This window comes from Triticum aestivum, chromosome 7A (assembly GCF_018294505.1).
Source record: "Triticum aestivum cultivar Chinese Spring chromosome 7A, IWGSC CS RefSeq v2.1, whole genome shotgun sequence".
Classification (NCBI taxonomy): domain Eukaryota; kingdom Viridiplantae; phylum Streptophyta; class Magnoliopsida; order Poales; family Poaceae; genus Triticum; species Triticum aestivum.
In genome coordinates, this window is record NC_057812.1 from 610,283,100 (window position 1) to 610,305,422 (window position 22,323).

General features: G+C 50.2%; 3 protein-coding genes across 3 annotated transcripts; 1 reads left to right on the plus strand and 2 right to left on the minus strand.

The window, feature by feature from the left end:
• Positions 1-1,815: 1,815 nt before the first annotated feature.
• On the minus strand, positions 1,816-11,078 carry LOC123148598 (zinc finger CCCH domain-containing protein 46). Its single transcript, XM_044568063.1, has 11 exons — positions 10,759-11,078; positions 10,391-10,625; positions 10,193-10,278; positions 10,004-10,102; positions 9,820-9,913; positions 9,187-9,398; positions 8,885-8,997; positions 3,254-3,431; positions 2,805-2,868; positions 2,142-2,292; positions 1,816-2,050 (listed from the first exon to the last, which is right to left on the minus strand). Exons 1-10 carry the CDS (start codon positions 10,800-10,802, stop codon positions 2,245-2,247), a joined length of 1,173 nt encoding a protein of 390 aa, XP_044423998.1. The 5' UTR covers positions 10,803-11,078; the 3' UTR covers positions 1,816-2,050; positions 2,142-2,244.
• Positions 11,079-11,197: 119 nt separating this feature from the next.
• LOC123148599 (uncharacterized) lies at positions 11,198-12,228 on the plus strand. The gene is made up of 3 exons (XM_044568064.1): positions 11,198-11,469; positions 11,580-11,745; positions 11,841-12,228. Exons 1-3 carry the CDS (start codon positions 11,361-11,363, stop codon positions 11,896-11,898), a joined length of 333 nt encoding a protein of 110 aa, XP_044423999.1. The 5' UTR covers positions 11,198-11,360; the 3' UTR covers positions 11,899-12,228.
• A 744-nt stretch (positions 12,229-12,972) lies between these two features.
• On the minus strand, positions 12,973-16,343 carry LOC123148600 (uncharacterized). The gene is made up of 9 exons (XM_044568066.1): positions 15,898-16,343; positions 15,611-15,808; positions 15,033-15,517; positions 14,582-14,681; positions 14,415-14,474; positions 14,221-14,313; positions 14,014-14,133; positions 13,591-13,914; positions 12,973-13,483 (listed from the first exon to the last, which is right to left on the minus strand). The coding sequence occupies exons 1-8, from the start codon at positions 16,069-16,071 to the stop codon at positions 13,594-13,596; spliced, it is 1,551 nt and encodes a 516-aa protein (XP_044424001.1). The 5' UTR covers positions 16,072-16,343; the 3' UTR covers positions 12,973-13,483; positions 13,591-13,593.
• Between the last annotated feature and the right edge of the window lie 5,980 nt (positions 16,344-22,323).

A 22,323-nucleotide genomic window follows, 5' to 3' on the forward strand; every position in this document is an offset into this window, starting at 1 on the left:
AGACAGACGAATCGGTCGATTATCCCATCATTAACTCGTCGGTCCTGGTCCAGTTCACTTGGCATCATTGGATCGTGGCAAAGCCATCAATGCAATGCACTGCAATGGATCATGTCGACGGGCCATGGGAATGATGCTGCGACTGCTAGAGAGGTTGATCATGGCCCAATCGTAGCATGCACACGTAGTACGTACTCCCTCCCGTACCTAAATATTTGTTTTTCTAGACATATTTTAGAGTGTAGATTCACTCATTTTGCTCCGTACGTAGTTACTTGTTGAAATGCCTAGAAAGACAAGTATTTAGAAACAGAGGGAGTACGTTTTATACGTACGTGGACACGAAGCTCGATCCTTGGCCCCGCTTGCCATGGCCCAACCTTCCCGTCCAACTGTAAACGAGCATGCACACTCACATCACATGAGCATGGCGTCGCTGCTGCATCACACGGAGAAAGCGTATTTTTACGCGCCGCCTGAGATATGATGCATTGCTTGTTTCTTGCTTTCTCTCTCTCTCCCTCCCTCCTCTTTTTCCTTTTTTTGCGATGAGCTCGTTCGCCCTCCTTGTGTTTTCCGAGGGAACGAGCTTTTCCTCTTCGCTAGTGATAATGATCTCGTCGTCGTGCGCATCTTTTGCAGCGTAGTACACTACGAGAGACCCTTGGCGCGCCTTTTCCTTGACTTGATCGGGCAACATGGGACCGGCCAAAAGGAAGGGTAATGACGATGGATGTTACCACTTCCACACGCACATGCATGTGTCCCGTGTTTCTTGATTCACGCACTTTCCCTTCCATTTATGCTAAACAGACTAAGGAGGAGTGACGCGCGCAGCTGCTGCCCCAGTCTAGCTAGCACGTTTTCGGGCGGCAACGGGGGAGGAGGGGTAGCCCAATAATTCGTAACAGCGGGGCTTGTCTGCGTCTGTGTCGGCCTAAAACTCCGCGAAATGAAAGCAACATGCGCTTCCAAAGCTGCACTGGATGGAGCATGCAAGGATGCCGTCCTCGCAGTACTAGCTAGGCGGCGAGTAATGGCGGAGGCCCGTGGTAGGTGAGTGAGGAGTGAGGACGAGGCCGGCCACGCGTGGACGTGGCGTCGCATCGCTCCCGCCGACCTTTCTCGGCCTTGCACGGCACCAGCACAGGGCAACCGCAGAAAAGTGGCTGTACTAATCTGAACATGGCCTCGCATGATCACGTTTCTTCGAACTTGGCAACAGGCGGAAGAGCAACTTGCGAAAACTCATGCTAGGAAGTAGGAAGATTATGTTTGTTAGAGCATCTTCGATAGTATGTGTATATTTGGATGTCTATATATTTATATAGACAATGGTCTAAAAAAATTCTTTTATATACACGTTCAATTTTGCATCAGAACGTCTATATACAGGGACCATAACAGGTGAGCCATCGCTGAGAAGAGGAAGAAATCATGACTACAGTTAAGTTTAGACGACGCCTTCACAATGTCCAGACGTGAACATTGTCAATGTCGATTTAAAGGATGTGTATATTTGGATGACCAAGTTGTTGGACGCGTGTTTTGGGCTCACGTCCTGGAAAACGAGTATAGACATCCATATAGAGCTCGTATAGACATCCATATAGACAAGCTATTGGAGATGCTCTTATCCAGTTGCTGCTGGATTGTCATCCAGTTACACAAGCGCGTTGAGTTTCGAAACAGGTGCTACTATCCAACATCCGTTAAGTGTGAAGACCTTCACGCGGTCTTTTGATTTCACGGCGCGATTAGTGTTGGTTTACTTCTCACTCTTTTTCTTTTTTGTTCGGCTAGAATCAGTTCCGGTTTACTTTGGTTCCTCCGCATATCACTTCATGAATAAGGCATGTAAAAAACACATGATGTACTGCATGCAGCTGAGACCGCTCAACTGTTTGCTTTCTATAGTTTCTACCTCTGGTTTCCTTCTGTAGACGGGGGCAAAGCAAAAGTAAGTGGTGCCAAGCACCGCATCGAATCGACCTGCCTTCATCTACATTGTTGTACACTCTCCAGCTTGCTTCGCCGTATCATCACCAAGCTGAAACATAGCAGAAAATCAATATGCGGTGACAAACGGCAGATGAGAATTTCTTCAAGGAGACAAGGATCAAAATAGTCGATATATATACCTCATGAGGAGACGACTTTGATGCCACCTCAACTACATAGAAAGAGACCACTTAAAGGGCACTGACTGGATCATGCCTCCACAATGCAAAATTCCTCTACTTCTTAAAATACATGGCTAACATGCCTCGCTGGCGGTTCATCCAGCGGTATCTGAAAAAGGAGCTTCGTGTAAATCAAATGCCGCAAACTTGATAACATAAAAAACTAGCTCAGCAGTAACATTTATGCTACACAGTTTCCATATAGAACGAGGAAGAATTTAGTATATCTCCTAGCAGAAGTTCCACTGTTTTTCCAGACTCCCACCAGGAATGTCTAATTATCCAGACACGAAAATTTTATATGTGCTCCATATAGTTGGTAGAGCAGAACCTACTGTAATGTAAGTAAACAGATAAGACGTCAAGGCGTAAATTCCTAATAACTAAACTATTATGCCTTCAAAAAGAAGCAGGAAAATCATGTGTGTGTGTGTCACCACTTTAGATGCTGGAGATAACTTGGAGATTAGCTAAGCACGCACGCCACAGCTTGTGTGTGAGTTAAGAAGTCACGTGATCTTGCCGAAATGGTGAAGAGAAGCCACCAGGAAAAACAATTGTTTGTGGCCGAACATTCTTAAGAAATAAAACCATAGAGGTATACAAGGAAAGTAGCCACACCTGTCCAATTTCCCATTTTTCCTTCAGCCAAATGCTATCATCCTGCTTTTCGTTTCTACTGGCTCTGTTCAATAAAAGCATAAGGCAAGGGTAAGCACAAGTAGTGAAACTTCACTCTGTTACAGATAGATGTTTTATAAATTCATAAGTCAAAAACAACAAAGTAACAAAATATATTATAATATGGTTAAACAGCCAGGTTTAATTGATTTTTGATATTCTCCTAAAACTGTGTCTTACCAAGGAGCATAATTTTATAGCAAAGAAAGTAGTACAATTATTAATTGAAACTTGTACTAATAATATTTCTACTAAGAATATTAAAGGAAGTAATACAGTGAACACCTTCACCGCATAATCTAAGAATCTGCGTTCAATTATTTCTCATTAATGGGTTATGGTTCTTGCCCAGAGTACATATATAAATTAGAATTATGAAGGAACTTAACTCAACAGCTGCCTGGTCCATGGCACTTGTACGAGGTGTCATCCCATTAAGTAACTCCACTGACTGCTTATCAATGTCTCTGTGATGGCCAGACGAAGTAGAGTTCTGAAAATTGCTGTTGCTGGACATGCTCGAGCCTTGGTAACTCCCAAATGATTGCTTTGATGTCTGGCTCCCAACTGCATATGCAAGTTTTGAAAAAGTTAAAAAGGCACCCAAGCACAATAATTTCTGCAGATCTCCTAAAGAAGGGATATAAGCAAATGTTTATAACCATAAGAGGGTGAAAATAACAGGATCTATTTCAAACAAGATTGTTGAATACATGCAAGGCAAAGAATGAACTTTTGGACAGGTGCAATGTATTTGTGCTAATGCATATCTCTGTGCACTGGTCATAGTTTCACTTGATGAATGCCAAATGCACCGCCTTCTTTCATGCAACAGTAGAACTTCCTGCTATGGAATAACAATTATAACAATATTGTGAAATTTAATCGTTTGCATCATTGTTAAAAAAAATCATCATACACCAGCACAACGAAAATCTACATTAAGATGCCATTCCTGGTTCCTCATGGTGCACATACACAAGATGGAAACAGCCTTGTGGAACTTGCCAAAAATGATTTTATAGCATTCATTTACCAATATGTGCCAAATTATTCAATGGTCAGAAATCAGAAAAGATGGACAGCATCTGGAGACAGGATAGACTCAAACAGTTAAAAGTAATCAGATTTCAGACTGTTGGTTAATTTTTATTGTTCATCTGGGGCAACATATCGTATGGAATCTGTTAGGAGCTAGGGTTCTGCCCTGCCTAGGGCGTAGGGTGTAGGGGAAGGAGGGAGTTGGGCGCCATCCTTGCGGTTGGGCGGCGGCGAGGCGCCGTCCTTGCGGTTGGGCGGCGGCGGCGCAGGAAGGAGGCGGCTAGGGTTAGGGTTCCGGCTCCTCTGGGAGCCGGGCAATAGAATAGTCTTATTGCTTAATTCTCGAAATAGTCTTACAACTTGTATATATAACCATAATCTGAAAATAAAACTAAGATAACTTGAGGCCTAAGCCTGCCCAGTGGGGCCCCTACGGCCATAGACCTGGCCGGTCATAACATCTCTCCCCGCCTGCGCAAACAGCTCGTCCTCGAGCTGAAAGTCGGGGTAGTGCTGGCGGAACTCCTCGCGCTGCTCCCAAGGAGCGTCCTCCTCTGGTAGTCCGGTCCACTGAATCAACACGTACCAGGAGCCTCGGCGCAGCTGAGCCTTCAACGCCTTCTCTGGCTCAGGAAGTAGGCGCCCGTCCGTGATCGATGGAAGTGCCGGCGGTGCCGCGGGTGGCTCGCCGCGGAATGGCTTGAGCAGCCCGACATGGAAGACATCATGGATCCGCGCGCCTGCCGGAAGCTGAAGACGGTAAGCCACTTTCCCAATGCGTTCCAGGATAGCAAAGGGACCGGCATAGCGAGGACCGAGCTTCTTCCTCGCGCGTGGGTCCAAGGACTGCGTAGAGCGGTGAAGTAGACGCAACCAGACCCAATCACCCACCGCGAACTCCACCTCGCGATGGTGGCCATCATAGTAATGTTTGGCCAACTGCTGGGCCTGTAGGAGCCGTTGCTGGACCTCCGCTAGCATCTCATCACGGCTCCTCAGAAGAGCCACGACTGCCTCGGTCCGTGCCAAGGCCGGATCAACCGGAAGGATCGGCTGGGGTGGCCGGCCATACACCACCTCAAAGGGCGTAGCACGAAGGGCGGAGTGATAAGAGGTGTTGTAGCAGTACTCCGCCCACGAGAGCCAGTCCACCCATGCACGAGGGCGATCACCTATAACACAACGCAAATACATGGCAATCACCTTGTTAACTATCTCAGACTGGCCGTCCGTCTGAGGGTGGAAGGCGGTGCTCAGGCGTAGCTTCACGCCCGCCAGCCGGAAAAGGTCGCGCCACACATGTCCCGTAAACACGGGGTCCCGATCACTGACGATCGAAGAAGGAAACTAGTGGAGACGGACAATGCCCTCGAAGAAGGCCCGTGCGACAGATGCCGCTGAATAGGGATGGCCAAGCGCGATGAAATGAGCATACTTGGAGAAGCGGTCGACCGCCGTGAGAATGACAGACTTGCCGCCCACCTTGGGAAGGCCCTCGATGAAGTCCATGGAGATGTCCGCCCAAACCTAAGACAGGACCTCCAAGGGCTGAAGCATGCCAACCGGCCGTAGAGTCTCCGTTTTGTTGCGCTGGCACGTCACACAAGACCGTACCCAGTCACGGACCAGGGCACGATCACCGGGAATGTAGAAGTCGGCGCGGAGACGATGGAGCGTCTTTTGCACGCCCTCATGGCCCGCCGAGTGGGCGAGGCGCAGCACCTGCTGGCTAAGATCGTCGTGCGCTGGAACGAAGACCCGGCGCCCATGGAGAAGCAGGCCATCAGCGAGGCGCCACGGCTCCTCCAGCTCTCCCGCCGCTAGCTGCTGCTGCAGGAGGAGGGAGTCGGCCGCGGCAGCGGTCGCCCGTCGGATGTCGGCGTAGAGGGCGAAAGAGGGCCCGGTGAGGATGCAAAAGGCCGCCCCCTCCACCGTACCGTCGTCCACATCGGCGTCACGCCGAGACAGGGCGTCGGCGCCGGTGTTAAGACGACCCGGCCTGTACTCGACGGTGAAGTCAAAGCCAAAGAGTTTACTGATCCACTGGTGCTGGGGTACCGTCGAGAGCCTCTGATCCAGCATGAACTTGAGGTTGTAATGGTCTGTGCGGATCCGGAAGGAACGGCCCCAAAGATAGGGCCGCCAATGGCGTACTGCCTGCACCAACCCAATGAGCTCACGCTCATACGCCGCCAGCTTAAGATGGCGCGCGGCAAAGGGACGGCTGAAGAAAGCAAGGGGCCCATCGCCCTGATGCAGGACCGCAACGAACCCCGCACCGGAGGCGTCGCAGTCGACGGTGAAGGGGAGGTCGAAATCCGGCATCTGCAGTATGGGTCCCGTCGTGAGGGGGGCCCCCTTGAGGGCCTCGAATGCTGAAGTGGCCTCCTCATCCCAAGAGAAGGCGTCGCGACGGAGGAGACGCGTGAGTGGGGCCGCGATGAGGCCAAATACCCGGATGAACTTCTGGTAGTACCCCGCGAGGCCAAGAAACCCGCGAAGAGCCCGCGGAGACTGAGGAATCGGCCAGGCGGCGACGGCCGCCACCTTGTCTGCGTCCATGGCCACTCCCTCAGCCGAGATGACGTGGTCGAGGTAAGCGACCGAAGGCGTCCCGAACGAGCACTTCGAGCGCTTAAGATGAAGATGAGGCGCCCGAAGCTCGTTGAAGACGATGGCCACATGCTGGAGGTGCTCTGCCCAAGAGGCGCTGTAGATAAGAATGTCATCAAAGAAAACGAGCACGAACCGACATAAGTAGGGCCGGAGGACATCGTTCATCAAGGCCTGAAATGTCGCCGGGGCGTTGGAGAGGCCAAAGGGCATCACCAAGAACTCGAAGTGGCCGTGATGAGTCCGAGACGGCGATGTCGTCTGGATGCATGCGCACCTGATGATACCCCGACCGGAGGTCCAGTTTGGTGAAGAAGCGTGCCCCATGTAGTTCATCCAGGAGTTCATCGACCACCGGGATAGGGAACTTATCCTTAAGTGTGAGAGCATTAAGGGCGCGGTAGTCGATGCAGAAACGCCACGTGCCATCCGACTTGCGAACGAGGAGGACCGGCGCTGTGAATGGTGATGTGGAAATCCGGATAATGCCCGCGGCAAGCATGAGTGCACACTGCCGCTCCAACTCGTCCTTCTGCAGCTGGGGGTACCGGTAGGGTCGTACTGCCACCGGCGCCGAGCCCGGCAGGAGATGAATACGGTGGTCGTAGACCCGGGCCGGTGGAAGGCCCTGGGGTTTCGCAAAGAGATCATTGTGCTGCTGCAGGAGGTTATCCAACAGCGGATGCTCAGCCTCAGTGGTGGCCGCGGCCAGCTGGAGCGGGGGCGACGCCGGGGCGCCTCCAACGCCCTCCCACCGGATGCGACGGCCGAGGCGCCAGAAGGTCATCGTCAGGGCGTCGAAGTCCCAAAGGATGGGTCCGAGAGTCCGCAAAAAGTCGACGCCGAGGATGAAGTCGAAGCAGCCCAAGTCGATGCCGGCACAAGTGATGGTGAAGTGCTCGTCGCCGATAGTAATGGGTACGTCCCGAGCGAGCCCATGGCAGCGGAGGCGGTCACCATTAGCGACGGTGACCCGCAGCTGCTCCCCGCCTGTCGGCTGTAGCTCAAGGCGCCGCATAGTAGCCTCAGGTAGGAAGTTATGTGTAGAACCCGTGTCCAAGAGAGCCCCCAGAGTCTCGCCACGGATCATGACCGGTATAAGCATAGTCCGCTCATTACGGATGCCGGCCAACGCATGAAGGGAGACAACAAGGGCCGTAGCCGGCGCGGGCGCGGGTGCTGACGCGACCTCGGCGGCGGTTGGGTCGCCGAGTCCATCATCAGGGGTATCGTCCTCCGTCTCGTCGACCGTCTCCAAGTAGAAGAGGCGCGGGCAGACATGGCCCGGGGCATAGGGTGCGTCACAGTTAAAGCACAGCCCCAGGCGGCAGCGCTCGAGCTGCTCTGCCTGTGAAAGGCGCCGGAAGGGCCGCGTCGCGGCCGGGGTGGTCGCCGGCGAGGCGGCTGAAGGTGCTGGCGCGGGCGGCGGGGGCCGTGGAGGCAGTCGGCTCCCCCGAGGTGTTGTTGGCCGTGTCAAGGCCTGGGCACGCTCCTCGAACGCCCGAGCTTAGTATACGGCCATCTGTAGGTCCTGGGGCCCCTTCATCTCGACGTCCACGCAGATGTGGTCGGGAAGGCCGCCGACGAAGAGCTCAGCTCGCTGTAGTGCTGTCACCCCTGGTGCGTGACATGCCAGAGCCTAGAAACGGTCGGCGAAATCCTGGACCGTGGAGGTGAAGGGTAGGCGGCCCAGCTCGGACAAGCGGCTGCCGCGCCGTGGTGGTCCAAAGCGAAGGAGGCACAGCTCGCGGAAACGATCCCAGGGAGGCATACCGCCCTCGTCCTGCTCGAGGGCGTAGTACCACGTCTGGGCTGCACCCCGGAGGTGGTATGAAGCGAGCCAAGTGCACTCAGACGCAGGTGTGCGCTGCCCCTGGAAGAACTGGTCACACTGGTTTAACCAGTTAAGGGGGTCCTCCGAGCCATCATACGTGGCGAAGTCGATCCGGGCGAAGCGAGGTGGTGTCGGGGTCGATGCGCCAGTGCCCACCGGTTCGACGATGCGGAGGGCGGAGGGCGGCGCGTCGTACTGCAGCGTGGACACCGACGGTTCACCGGCCTCCGTGTAGACCGGTGATGCAAAAGGGGAAATGCAAATATTCTCTTTGCATTTTCATTCAACAGGCCTTTCATCTTTATCATTTCGCTATACCCATTTGCATGTGGTGAACAGATAAAAACATTCATGACAGTTAACACAATTTGTGGAGTAAAAAAAGTAAAATTTCTAGGCCCAGTGCATATTAGACCATAACTTCAATTGCTCTATTCATTAGTTCTTCTACATACAATACGATCAAGAAGCTAGTTTGAACTTATACCCAAAAACTACAACTACGGTTGCAAAGATCAACTAAGGCATATACCTGGAACTCCAAATCTCATTCCAGTACTGCCAAAAGCAGGGGCACCAAACGATGGAGTAGACTGTGTAGGCTGACCGAAAATGGTATTCATTGGAACTCCTGGTGTGGCAGTTCTGCATAAGATACATTAGTTCGGATTATAAACATAAGAACACAATAAACATGATCACTCATATTGATGGAAAGAAAAATGATCAGTCATGTTCATAGCAATTTATGGTAACCGAGTATTCTCGAAAGTGCCGACTACTAACAGAGTAACAGAATCAACAGTTTATTCAAGACCATAATCAGAGTATTACCTTGGCCCAGATCCGAAATTTGTTGCTGCTCCAAGTTGATTGAAACTACTAAACACAGGTGGTCCATTAGTTTGAGAACTCCCAAAGGTTGAGTTATTTTTCACTTCTGGGAAGGAGCCTGCAGTAGGAAAGCTTGGTGTTGCACGTGCCTTGTTCAGCAAATTAGTGAACTCCGCCAACTTTGCATTTTGTAGATTCCTTTCTCCTTCAACCTGAAGAAAGAAAAAATAAGGAATGATAGTTTGTTCTTAAGAAATTTCGGAAACAATTAACCAACTTTACAGTGACCAGTCTACAAAGGTTGATCTTTTTTTTTTTGGTTAAACCCACACTTAGAACTTAGAAGTCTCTATGTTGGAACATTTTCACGGGCATAGACCATGTCCACAAGGAAAGTTTCCACATATCTCTATGACTCTACCAACGATGATAAAGCAGGAATGCAGGAACACAAGGTACATATAGTAACCACTTGCTAATGTAACATAAAGTTCCATAAAAAAAATGTGTTACATAGCATTGTGCTAGTACATATGAGATCAGAACAATGTAGTCGCAGTAATGTTTGACCACATACTTCAAGTGCCAAAAAATACCATGAAAAAGAAAGGGTGGTACTGCCAGTAAGCTTACTATTGACTGCATAGGCTTCCCTTGTTTGCCCTCTTCGTATGCTTTAGCTCTCAGCTCCTCGTAGCTAATATCCCCCGTAATGTCACAAGGACCACTGTGTGTAAACAAAGCCAAATATTAAGCCATCTACATGGCCTAGCTAGGGCAGCTGCTGAAGCGGAATTCAGCATAAGATGTGATTTACCTTCTGAGATGAGCATAACAAGTAAGCTTCCACAGGGGAGCCTCATTCTTGAAATCATCAGATATCTGTTGCCTGCAGGACTCGGGGTCTGCACAGGATCTGGGAGAAGAACTTGCGACGTTAGTGACTCGCCCGTAACCAAGTCAAGGAAGATCAAAAGTATTATAGCACCATGGCATCGCGACTCACGTGTGGGCCGCCTGCGGTGCTGGCTGCGCCTCCGCTTGCTTTGTCGGCGGCGCCGAGGGATCCCTCACCCACTTATTTTGAAAAGGCTGACAAAACAATTCACTAGTCATACATATCTATCCATATAGACCACATAATTTTGCAATTGATGAAAATGTCGTACAGAGGAAGATCTCTTCCCCATTACAGTATACTAACCTTTGCCGGGCCAGGCTCGTTCCGCTGCTGGGCGGCACCGCCTTGCACTCCGAACCCGAACGGGTTGGGCTTCTGCTGCTGCTGCTGCTGCTGCTGGGACTGCGCACCGAACGACTGCTGCTGCGGCTGCTGCCTGCCCCCGGCGCCGAACCCGAAGGGGTTGGGCTTCGCCTGCTGCTGCTGCTGTTGGTTGGAGTTGGAGTGCACGAACCTGCACTGCGCCCCGTACTTGCAGCTGCGCGCAGCATCCAGAACCAGCATTACATACAAATCCACGGCGCGCGCGCGCGGCGGGGTCAGGGCAAGGGCAACCAACCAATCGGAATCGGTGGCCGCGGCGGAATTAGAGCGGGGACGGATCGGGGTACCTGCCGCGCTGGTAGTTCCTGCAGAGCTCCGGCCGCCGGTTCATCGCCGCCGAAGGGGGGCGATCCGGGGACGGCGCTTGGCCGGCGCGAGTCGTGCCTAAGGTTTAGGGTGGGGGGCTCGCTGTTGCTCCGAAGGACCCCCTTCCCCGCCGCCAGAAACGGCCTACTTCACTCTGCCGACGGATCAGCGTAGCGTGGACGCGACGCGGCGCGAGGCGGCGGGGCAGTCCTTGGCTGTCAGTCGGTGGGATTCGGGGAGAAGCCGCGGCGGGCGCGGAGTCCGGTCGGCGCAAGAGCGGCGCAGAGCCAACCAACGGGCGGTAATCGCTGGGCCGCGGGACGCAGGGCTAGGCCCATGCGACGTGGGCCGTGTCCCCTTCCGCGTTTTCCTCTCAGGTGGCTGGTGGGCTAACCCTCAAAAGAAAAGGTGGCTGGTGGGCTTCCACCGTCCCGTACTACGGGCAACAACGGCAAGGCGCGCCCTTAACCACACACAGGGCAGCGAGGCTGAGTGGCTGACCAGAGCGGAGCAGAGACCACGAACGAGACGCGGCCGGCCACGGCGCTGGTGTCCTCGTCCGCCGTCGCTGTGCCGCGCGGGGATGGCGGGGCAGGCGCCGGCCGTGGTGGCGTTCGCTCTGGCGGCCGCCATCCTGTCGACGCCGCCTCCGCAGTCGGAGAACTTCTCCAACATCCCGCCCACGCTCTCCGGTACGTCCCCGTTCATCCGCAGGAGAGAGCAGCGCCACCACGGATGGCATGCGCACAGGCACAGGCACAGCACAGGTATCAGTTAACTGATGATGGAGGTGGGGATGCAGGGGACGACAAGGCGCAGGTGAGGATCAAGCACCCCAAGTCGGCCAAGGCGCTGCAGTGCACCTCCAAGTGCGTGGCCACCTGCATCCGCGGCGGCGAGGGGCCCATCAACGTCCGGAGGCCCCTCGTCGTCTTCAAGGAGGGGCAGTTCCGCAGCCGCCTCTACTGGTAATTACTCTACTAATTAGCCGCCCTGCCTGCCTGTTAGTACTGCTGGGGCCAGGCCACTGACGAGTTAACCATACGTGCTTAATTCCGTGCAGCCTGACAGAGTGCTCGGACATCTGCAACCTCATCAAGGACGGCGAGGACGGGCCATGAGACGATCAGACGAGCGAAGCTCTTGCCCAGGAGGAACGACAAGCACATTCAGGGCCATTCCGGGACTGCATTTCTCACAAGGAACCGCGCGAATCACGACGGAAATTCCGAAAGGAACCACGGCGGTCATGCGGTGAAGAGATCATGCTAGGGAGGGAGGGAGCATCGCCATGGAATTTCTGTACTTTCTACCGCTTGCTTATAGCTGTACATGACACAGCAGGCAGAGCAATACATTTTTGGCATTGTCAGGACCATGAGCAACAGAGATACAACATGAATGAATGAATGAATGCCTTCAACTCATAACTTGAATTTTATTCTGCAACATATACAGCCATGCTGAACTCACTGATCCAGTGTCGAAACAAACCTGCTGAACTCACTGCACTTGCAATCCTTTCTGACCCGCGCACTTGCTGAAACAGCTAGGTTCAACTGTCAACAATCTAGGTTTCCTTTCTTGCTTATAAATTGTAGTACTACTCCCTCCTTTCCGGTTTATAGGGCTTACTCCCTACATAAAATTGTAGTATCTCAAAATTTTAGTTTTTCCATTTTATAAGGTTCAATTTGATTGTTCCCCATTACATGTTCAGACTTCAAGGTGCATTAAATCATTGCATGCAAGTATTAAGAGAAAACTGACCAATGCATGCACTTTATGCATGCATGCATTGCAATTAATGCATTCGTAAACATATTTTTTTGAGGAAAACAAGAGCATTAATTGGGTGCTTTTGCAAACTATAAAAAATATTCCACCACTCATCATCTACCTTGGTTGGTGAGATTTTTGAATTGAGCCTTAGGGCATCTCCAACAGTTGTGAGATGGGTGTTGGTAAATTTGCCACTTAGGACATAATGATGATGTGGCATGTATTAAATATGGAGAGAGAGCAAAGTTGTATGTACATTAACCAACAACCTTTGCACAAGCTCCAAGGTGAAATAAAGAGCAATCATATTTATTGTCTCACAATCTATTGGATAGCTTACATACAACCTATTGAAGTAGTTGTATGATAACTTGTTGGTTGATGACATGGACATTTTACCAACAAGACTAACATACAACCTGTTGGAGATGCCCTTATAAACCGGAAAGGAGGGAGTACATGATAATGCCGCAGACCAGAGCTGCAGGCTACATTATACTCCCTCCGTCCCATAATATTGACACTAGTGCAGTGTCAAAAACACTATTATATTATGGGGCGGAGGGAGTACATGTTGTCAGTAGACTCACAACAACTTCATAACGATCGCCTTCATTTTATTTGCTAGCTAGTTAGAAATCAACCACTATCATATACAACATTTTGCCCTGAATTCGACAAGAAGTCGAGGCAAACTAGCCAATTAATCCAGCTGACGTGCTCAAGATTTATCTGACATCTTGAGGAGGATACCAGTCTTTTAATCCAGCCGGCCGTTGCACATTGGTTCAGTGCTGAAACAAACCGGATGATCACTGGATGTGCACCTGTGTGATCCGAGACCTGGTCGACCACTTGCCGAAACGGCTCGGTTCGACTGCCGACAATATAGGGCTTCCTTGCACCTCTGACCTGATGATTCAACTGTTACAATAAACAGATATTCAGTACATGGAAAGACACACATATATTCGCTGTTGCAGAAGTACTCAGAATGCAATTTTTTATTGTTGGACACTATTTTAGCTTACCAGTCAGTTCACTGATCCCATATCAGGCAGGAAAAGGTATCGAAATCGGGAGTCGAACGGGATGATGCCGAAAGTCCGGGTGCCCAGGAGGCTTTGCCGCCTCTGAGACACGCAGTGCTCGACGAATGTAGCTTGCTGCTGAGGCAGGAAATGCGATATCCAGATAGGGAAGCTGTTGTCGTCGACGAACCCTCGCGCGAAACAGTGCAGCATTTTGGGGATCAGAAGCTTCCCCTTCCGGCTCACTCCCACCGATGCTCTGATGAAATCACGCTGCGCATCCTGCAGCTCTTCCCTTACGTTGCTGGCTGTGTATATCTTCACCTGCAATGATAAACAATCGTCAGTTAAGTATAAAAACGTTGCAAAATGATGGTGCTGCATTTCATATCAAAAGCCATAAAATGAGTGATCTAAACTTACTGCAGGCGAAGAATACATTCCACAGCTGAGGGCAAATGTCAGAAGTGGTTCAGGTGTTGAAATGCAGAACTTTCTCTGGTCCTCAGGTGACTTTATCTTCTGAAGGGCAAGAAGCAGAGCCTTAAGCAAAACAAAGAAACTGTTATCAGTTTGCATTCATGAACAAACAAGCAGGTTTGTCATCAAGATGCACTGCAGCTCACATACCATCTGTGGCCTGTGATTCGGCGGCTTCATCTTCAAAATAACATATTCGATGAATGCCGCACTGAATGAATTCCCTCCAATTGTGTAGGCAGCCTGGAATAAAAATAATAGCAACAGTGTTAGACATGAATCATCACATGAGTACAGAAAAACGAAAATCAGTTAACGAGCACAAATCAAGTTTTGAAGCAAACCTTTTGCATCAGTGAAAACAGTTTCATGTCACTTCGTGGAACACCGTAGGCAAGATAAGCCTGTAAAGGGATAAAGCACCATCAAGTCTCGCGTCAACTATCAACCAAGTCTATCTCCATAACCAGAAAGGCTACACAACTAAAGCGAGTCTGTCAATTCACCATACGTGCATCAACAAGGCGTTGTACAGATTGATCCAAAACGCCAATCTCGCGTCGTCGCTGAGATGAACAGGGTTTACTTCTGCCAGCTGTTCAATCAGCAACCTGCACTCCAATTAGCATCCATCAGTACGGATTAGTGAATTTTAAATCAAAACCAAAGCATCAAGACATGCTAAGAACACTGCCCATCTTTTTGGTATTCAGACTTGCAACTAAAATTGTGATTTCTTGGGGTACACAAAGTGTAATGCTGTCTTGTTTGGTAAGTCAGCAGACTAATAGCATCCGTAATTTCAAACTTTGTCTTGTGCGGTATTCAAACTTGGAACTAAAAATGTAATTTCTTGGGCTAGACAAAGTGTGATGTTGTCTTGTTTGGTACACTGAATGGTAACTGCTACTCATAGCCAGTGGACTCTGAATATAAGTAGCATGGATTGGTTGACACCATACCTGAACTTCCGAAGCGACTCCGCGGCATACTCGAGCTGCTTCTTCCCGGCGGACATCCACGAGACCTCCGACGCGGCGCCGTAGCCCCCGATGTCGGCCCAGCTGAGCTTCTCCCGGGCCTTGTACGGGTCGAAGACGGTCTCGGAGGCCAGCAGGTGGTTGTTCTGGTTGAGGTCGACCTGGGGGCTCTGCACCCAGGAGGAGATGGAGGATGGCTCGGACAGCGACCAGAAGGCGGCGATCCCGCTGGGCGACGGGCCGGCGCGCTGGCCCTCCCCGGCGGCGGAGGGGTTGCTGGCCCTGGAGGCCTCCCGGCAGGAGTCGGAGAGCGAGATGAAGATGTTCCTCATGCACCGCACGATGTCCTCCGACAGGTGGTTCGGGTTCGCGCCGCCGCCGAGGGCCTTGATGGAGAACTGCCGATGCAGCTTCGGGGGCGCGGCCTTCTCCGCTCTGGTGGAGTTGCTGGTGTCGCTCGCCGTGTCCTGGTACGGAGAGAGCGCCATGGATGGATTCAGATACGGAGGTAGAAAGAATGTGGTGGTGAGGAGAGGGGGGAGGCCGGCGGGCGGGCGTACGTCGGATTCGGACTCGGGTCTGGCGGCGGGGCGGTGGGAGCAGAGGGGGAGCGGCCGCTGCTTGGCGTTGGCGCGGTACTCGACGAGGCGCCGCTCGTTGCGCTCCTGGATGAGCTGGAAGTGGAGGGCGACCATCTCCTCCTCCAGCTTGGAGACGGCCGCCTCCATGGCGGAGATGTTGGAGAGCAGCTCCTGGGCCTGGAGCAATGGCAAGCGCATCCATACATGCTCTGGTTAGGTCGTGGCCAAGGATGGCAGAGAGAGAATGGCGGCGGCGGCGCGCTTACGTGGGTGGGGAGGTAGGACATGTCGGCGAGGGTGACGGCGGCGTGGTCGAGCGCGTTGTCGAGGATGGCGTGCAGCGCCGTCTCCTCCCGCAGCACCTCCTGCAGCCTGAGCACCTCCTGCTCCAGCTGCGACCTGAAGCCCTTCCTCCTGGCCTTGCTCCGCGGCAACGGCATGGCTTCCCGCTCCGCCGGGGACTCCGCTGTTATTGGCCAAGGACGATCGAAGCGGCGCACGTATCGCTGATGACTCCTCCGGAACGACGACGTTCGTGGTAGTTAATGGCGATGAACTGAAGCGTGCGGAGCGGAGGCGGGCGGGCGTATTTGCTGGGGCGGAGCCGGGGAACGAGGAGACCGGCGCGACTGCGACTGCAGCAGCGAGTATTAACTGAGGAGGAGGCAAGGAGGAGAAGGAGAGGCGTGCACACTTCAAAATTTGAAATGCGCCTAGCTACTAGTCTCCGACGCGTCGCTAGTGCCGTCCGCGTGGAGGGAGTGGGTGGCCAACTCGCGACCCGAGGCCGAGGGGGAGGCGCGACAACAGGAGCCACCTCGCTGCTGGGCTGGCCCGACTGCCAGACCAGACCTCACCTGGTACTCGGCCGCTTGCTTGGGTGTGGGTGCGAGAGGCAAGGCGGCGTGATCCGCGGACCTGCGCGCCAGCAGCGTCCCCAGCCGAGGCTACCGGGGTTCAGTTCGAGGCGGGCCAGCGCTGGCCGCCGAGCCCAAGGCGACGCGGAGGCTTTGTCCGGCGCGGTTGTTCCCTTGCCCATCCACGCTTTTGTTCTCTTCTTTTACGGGGGCGCATTGCATTGTTTATCGTTACCGCGGCTGGTGGAGCGGTGGTCGCGCCCAGCTTTCGTGTCGCCCCGCACGCCGCCCCACGCCCACGGCCAGGCGGATGCGATGCGGAGACCGATGATCCCGATCCGTCCGTCGCTCTGACTGTCCGTCACACCACCCACACACGGATCCACATACTACTACCTCACCCTACCCTACCAGTTCAAAACTTTTTTTTTGCAATCTTTTTTTTTTTGCAATCTACCAGTTCAAAACTTCAAAAACTTGAACCGTCGCTTGCCCGGCCCGGCCCGGCCCGGCCTCCATCAACAAAAACAAATGTGAAAAGACAAAAAAAATCCTGAACGCCGCTAGCCCGCTACGTACCGCTGCTGCCGGCGGCGACACGCGGAAACCGGCCAGACCATGGAGCACGACCGAGCCATGGCAATGAAATGAATACCGGAGACCAGATGCACCTACTCCACTAGCCGCTGTAGTAGGAGTACTGCGTCCTGATAAGTGTCGTCAATGCCCCCCAGCTCGGTTGCTTCATTCAATCGCTGCTGGTGATGGAAGGGAAGGTGGTTCAATGCGACCGACTGGAGGGAGGGATGGATGGTGACAGTTTACACTGGCCCCGCAGTAAAGACAGCATGTGGGGCAGTGGCTGTGGGTGCGTGCTGCTTGCCCAGAAAGCAGCACCAATGAATGGTCAATGAAGACGACCGCTCTGTCCCATGAATCAACAATACTCCTACTACAGCGCAATGTCGAAAAAGTGCAATGTCGAAAGCGCGCCACTTTCTCTGACAATCCGACTACGGCCATCTCTAACAAGTTGTATGTTAGTCTTGTTGGTAGAATGTCCATGTCATCAACCAATAAGCTATCATACAACTACTTCAATGGATTGTATGTAAGTTATTCAATAGATGGTAAAAAAATAAATGTGATTGCTCTCTATTTCACCTAGGAGCTTGTGCAAAGGTTGTTGGTTAAACTAAACGCGTAACTTCGCGGCTGTTCGGCCCTTGCTGCATCAAACAGTCGAGGAAGACCATAGCCTCGTTGTTTCTCATTCTACCAACCGGTTTTTAGACATATTCATATTACTCTTGAAGATTTTTTTCAAATATATATATATATATATATAATCTTTTTAAAATGCAAACAACTTTCAAATTCTGGTAATCTTTTCAAAAGCGTGAAATACCCAAGATTTTTCAAAACTTGCATGTTTTTCAAAAATTCTGATTTTTTTTAAAACCGAAACATTTACTGAATTTATTAAAAAAATGGAGGGCCATTTTTTGAGTTCCCAAACATCTGTTTTAAATTTGTGACCAAATTATGAAAACAGGAATAATTTGTATATTCCGACAAATATTTGAAAACACAAATATTTCAAAAACAATCCAAACTATCTTCAGCTTTGCAAACATTTTCTAAAAAGTACACTTATTCAAAAAGAAAAGATAAAAAAACTGGTAACAGGGCTGGCCATTAAGTGTGGCGCAAGCAAGCAGGCAGAGCGCTTGCCGCCCGTGTCTACGTGTGGTTAACCGAGGGTTTTCGTTTCTTTTTTCCCTTATTATATTTTGTTACATTTTATTTTAACAGAATATCTTTAAAAATAGAAATGTTCATCGGATATTAAAAAAATATTTTACAATTATATATTAATTGATAAATCATTCACAAAATTTTGTAAAAATGTGAAGTAAACTTAAAAAGTGTTTACATATTTTAAAAATATTATCGCATTTTAGTTTTTTCTGTGATTTAAAATGTGTTAAAGTGTTTCATAAAGTGTTAATGCATTTTGAAAAAAAATGTACAACTTAAAATGTGTTCCCACAAATACTTGCAATTTAAAACAAAAACTGACAATTAAAAAAATGACCGCATATTTTGAAAATATTTTAACACAATTAAAAAAGAGTATTAAAACTGTTTGCACATTTTGAAAAACATTCACGTAACTAAAAAATATTCAAGTGTTTTAAAAATACATCCATTTTGAAATGTATTCCAGATTTTCGCCCACCATGCAACTCATCATCTTCAACACTGCCAGCATCCCCATCGAAATTTGTGCCTTTTGGCTAATAACCTCATATCCCAAGCTTCTTGTGTGAGATCCCACCATGTGTTGTCGCTTTAGGTACACTTTTGACGTATCCATAATTTTTATTGTTTAATGTCATTATATTACAACTTTTACATATTTTTTGCAACAAATTATATTATTTTGGGGATTAACATATTAATCTACTGCCCAGTATCAGCTCCAGTTTTTTGAATGCATTTTTTGTGTTTCGCAAAATATCCATATCAAATGAAGTCCAAACACGATAAAATTTTACGGAGATTTTTAATTGAATATACGATTTTTTGCAAGAATTAATGTCAAGGGGGGCCAACGGCTTCACAAGCTCACAGGGCGCCCTCCCCCTCCTTGGGGCGTGCCTGGTGAGTGGCTCCCTCGAAGTCAATTGGAGCTATCCTTCAGCCGTAAGGAAGGTTATATCCAGAAAAAATCGTGTTAAATTGATTATTATTATATTTCCTTGTTCATGATAATCGTTTATTATCCATGCTATAATTGTATTGATAGGAAACTCAGATACATGTGTGGATACATAGACAACACCATGTCCCTAGTAAGCCTCTAGTTGACTAGCTCGTTGATCAATAGATGGTTACGGTTTCCTGACCATGGACATTGGATGTCATTGATAACGGGATCACATCATTAGGAGAATGATGTGATGGACAAGACCCAATCCTAAGCCTAGCACAAGATCATGTAGTTCGTATGCTAAAGCTTTTCTAATGTGAAGTATCATTTCCTTAGACCATGAGATTGTGCAACTCCCAGATACCGTAGGAGTACTTTGGGTGTGCCAAATGTCACAACGTAACTGGGTGGCTATAAAAGTACACTACGGGTATCTCCGAAGGTGTCTGTTGGGTTGGCACGAATCGAGACTGGGATTTGTCACTCCGTGTGACGGAGAGGTATCTCTGGGCCCACTCGGTAGGACATCATCATAATGTGCACAATGTGATCAAGGAGTTGATCACGGGATGATGTGTTACGGAACGAGTAAAAGAGACTTACTAGTAACGAGATTGAACAAGGTATCGGGATACCGACAATCGAATCTCGGGCAAGTATCGTACTGCTAGACAAAGGGAATTGTATACAGGATTGATTAAGTCCTTGACATCGTGGTTCATCCGATGAGATCATCGTGGAACATGTGGGAGCCAACATGGGTATCCAGATCCCGCTGTTGGTTATTGGCCGGAGAGTCATCTCGGTCATGTCTACGTGTCTCCCGAACCCGTAGGGTCTACACACTTAAGGTTCGGTGACGCTAGGGTTATAGAGATATTAGTATGCGGTAACCCGAAAGTTGTTCGGAGTCCCGGATGAGATCCCGGACGTCATGAGGAGTTCCGGAATGGTCCGGAGGTAAAGAACTATATATAGGAAGTGCTATTTCGGCTATCAAGACAAGTTTCAGGGTCACCGGTATTGTACCGGGACCACCGAAAGGGTCCCGGGGGTCCACCAGGTGGGGCCACCTGCCCCGGGGGGCCACATGGGCTGTAGGGGGTGCGCCTTGGCCTATATAGGCCAAGGGCACCAGCCCCTAGAGGCCCATGCGCCAAAGGGACAAGAGGAGGGGAGAGTCCTAAAGGGGGAAGGCACCTCCGAGGTGCCTTGGGGAGGATGGACTCCTCCCCCCCTTGGCCGCACCCTTCCTTGGAGGAAGGGGCAAGGCTGTGCCCTCCCCCTCTCCCTTGGCCCTATAGTGGGGGGGAGGGAGGGCAACCAAACCTAAGCCCTGGCGCCTCCCTCTCCCTCCCATGACACATCTCCCTCCTCCCACAGCGCTTGGCGAAGCCCTGTTGGAATCCCGCTACTTCCACCATCACGCCGTCGTGCTGTTGGATCTCCATCAACCTCTCCTCCCCCCTTGCTGGATCAAGAAGGAGGAGACGTTGCTGCTTCGTACGTGTGTTGAACGCGGAGGTGCCATCCGTTCGGCGCTAGGATCATCCATGATTTGGATCACGACGAGTACGACTCCATCAACCCCGTTCTCTTGAACGCTTCCGCGCGCGATCTACAAGGGTATGTAGATCCACTCCTCCCTCGTTGCTAGATGACTCCATAGATTGATCTTGGTGACACGTAGGAAAATTTTGAATTATTGCTACGTTACCCAATGGTGGCATCATGAGCTAGGTCTATGCTTAGTTTCTATGCACGAGTGGAACACGAAGTAGTTGTGGGCGTTGATATTGTTCAATATGCTTACCGTTACTAGTCCAATCTTGATTCGGTGGCATTGTGGGATGAAGCGGCCTGGACCGACCTTACACGTACTCTTACGTGAGACTGGTTCCACCGACTGACATGCACTAGTTGCATAAGGTGGCTAGCGGGTGTCTGTCTCTCCCACTTTAGTCGGATCGGATTCGATGAAAAGGGTCCTTATGAAGGGTAAATAGCAATTGGCATATCACGTTGTGGTTTTTGCGTAGGTAAGAAACGTTCTTGCTAGAAACCCGTAGCAGCCACGTAAAACATGCAAACAACAATTAAAGGACGTCTAACTTGTTTTTGCAGGGTATGCTATGTGATGTGATATGGCCAAAGGATGTGATGAATGATATATGTGATGTATGAGATGATCATGTTCTTGTAATAGGAATCACGACTTGCATGTCGATGAGTATGACAACCGGCAGGAGCCATAGGAGTTGTCTTTAATTTATTTATGACCTGCGTGTCAACATAAACGTCATGTAATTACTTTACTTTATTGCTAACCGTTAGCCATGGTAGTAGGAGTAATAGTTGGCGAGACAACTTCATGAAGACACGATAATGGAGATCATGATGATGGAGATCATGGTGTCATGCCAGTGACGATGATGATCATGGAGCCCCGAAGATGGAGATCAAAAGGAGCAATATGATATTGGCCATATCATGTCACTATTTGATTGCATGTGATGTTTATCATGTTTATACATCTTATTTGCTTAGAACGACGATAGTAAATAAGATGGTCCCTCACTAAAATTTCAAGAAGGTGTTCCCCCTAACTGTGCACCGTTGCGAAAGTTCGTCGTTTCGAAGCACCACGTGATGATCGGGTGTGATAGATTCTTACGTTCACATACAACGGGTGTAAGACAGATTTACACACGCGAAACACTTAGGTTGACTTGACGAGCCTAGCATGTACAGACATGGCCTCGGAACACAAGAGACCGAAAGGTCGAGCATGAGTCGTATAGAAGATACGATCAACATGAAGATGTTCACCGATGTTGACTAGTCTGTCTCACTTGATGATCGGACACGGCCTAGTTGACTCGGATCATGTAATCACTTAGATGACTAGAGGGATGTCTATCTGAGTGGGAGTTCATAAGATGAACTTGTTTATCCTGAACATAGTCAAAAGGTCTTCGCAAATTATGTCGTAGCTCGCGATTCAGTTCTACTATTTAGTTATGTTCCTAGAGAAAATTTAGTTGAAAGTTGGTAGTAGCAATTATGCGGACTAGGTCCGTAAACTGAGGATTGTCCTCATTGCTTCATAGAAGGCTTAT

Coding starts and splice junctions, on each gene's coding strand:
- LOC123148598 (XM_044568063.1), bottom strand. CDS start 10,802: ATGAACCGGCGGCCGGAGCTCTGCAGGAACTACCAGCGCGGCAG. Junction 9,399..9,819: donor GGAAGCCTATGCAGTCAATA/GTAAGCTTACTG, acceptor TTCTTTCTTCAG/GTTGAAGGAGAAAGGAATCT. Junction 2,293..2,804: donor AAAAATGGGAAATTGGACAG/GTGTGGCTACTT, acceptor CTCCTTTTTCAG/ATACCGCTGGATGAACCGCC.
- LOC123148600 (XM_044568066.1), bottom strand. CDS start 16,071: ATGCCGTTGCCGCGGAGCAAGGCCAGGAGGAAGGGCTTCAGGTCGCAG. Junction 14,682..15,032: donor GAGTCGCTTCGGAAGTTCAG/GTATGGTGTCAA, acceptor ATTGGAGTGCAG/GTTGCTGATTGAACAGCTGG. Junction 14,475..14,581: donor ACAACGCCTTGTTGATGCAC/GTATGGTGAATT, acceptor ATCCCTTTACAG/GCTTATCTTGCCTACGGTGT.
- LOC123148599 (XM_044568064.1), top strand. CDS start 11,361: ATGGCGGGGCAGGCGCCGGCCGTGGTGGCGTTCGCTCTGGCGGCCGCC. Junction 11,470..11,579: donor CATCCCGCCCACGCTCTCCG/GTACGTCCCCGT, acceptor GTGGGGATGCAG/GGGACGACAAGGCGCAGGTG. Junction 11,746..11,840: donor TTCCGCAGCCGCCTCTACTG/GTAATTACTCTA, acceptor AATTCCGTGCAG/CCTGACAGAGTGCTCGGACA.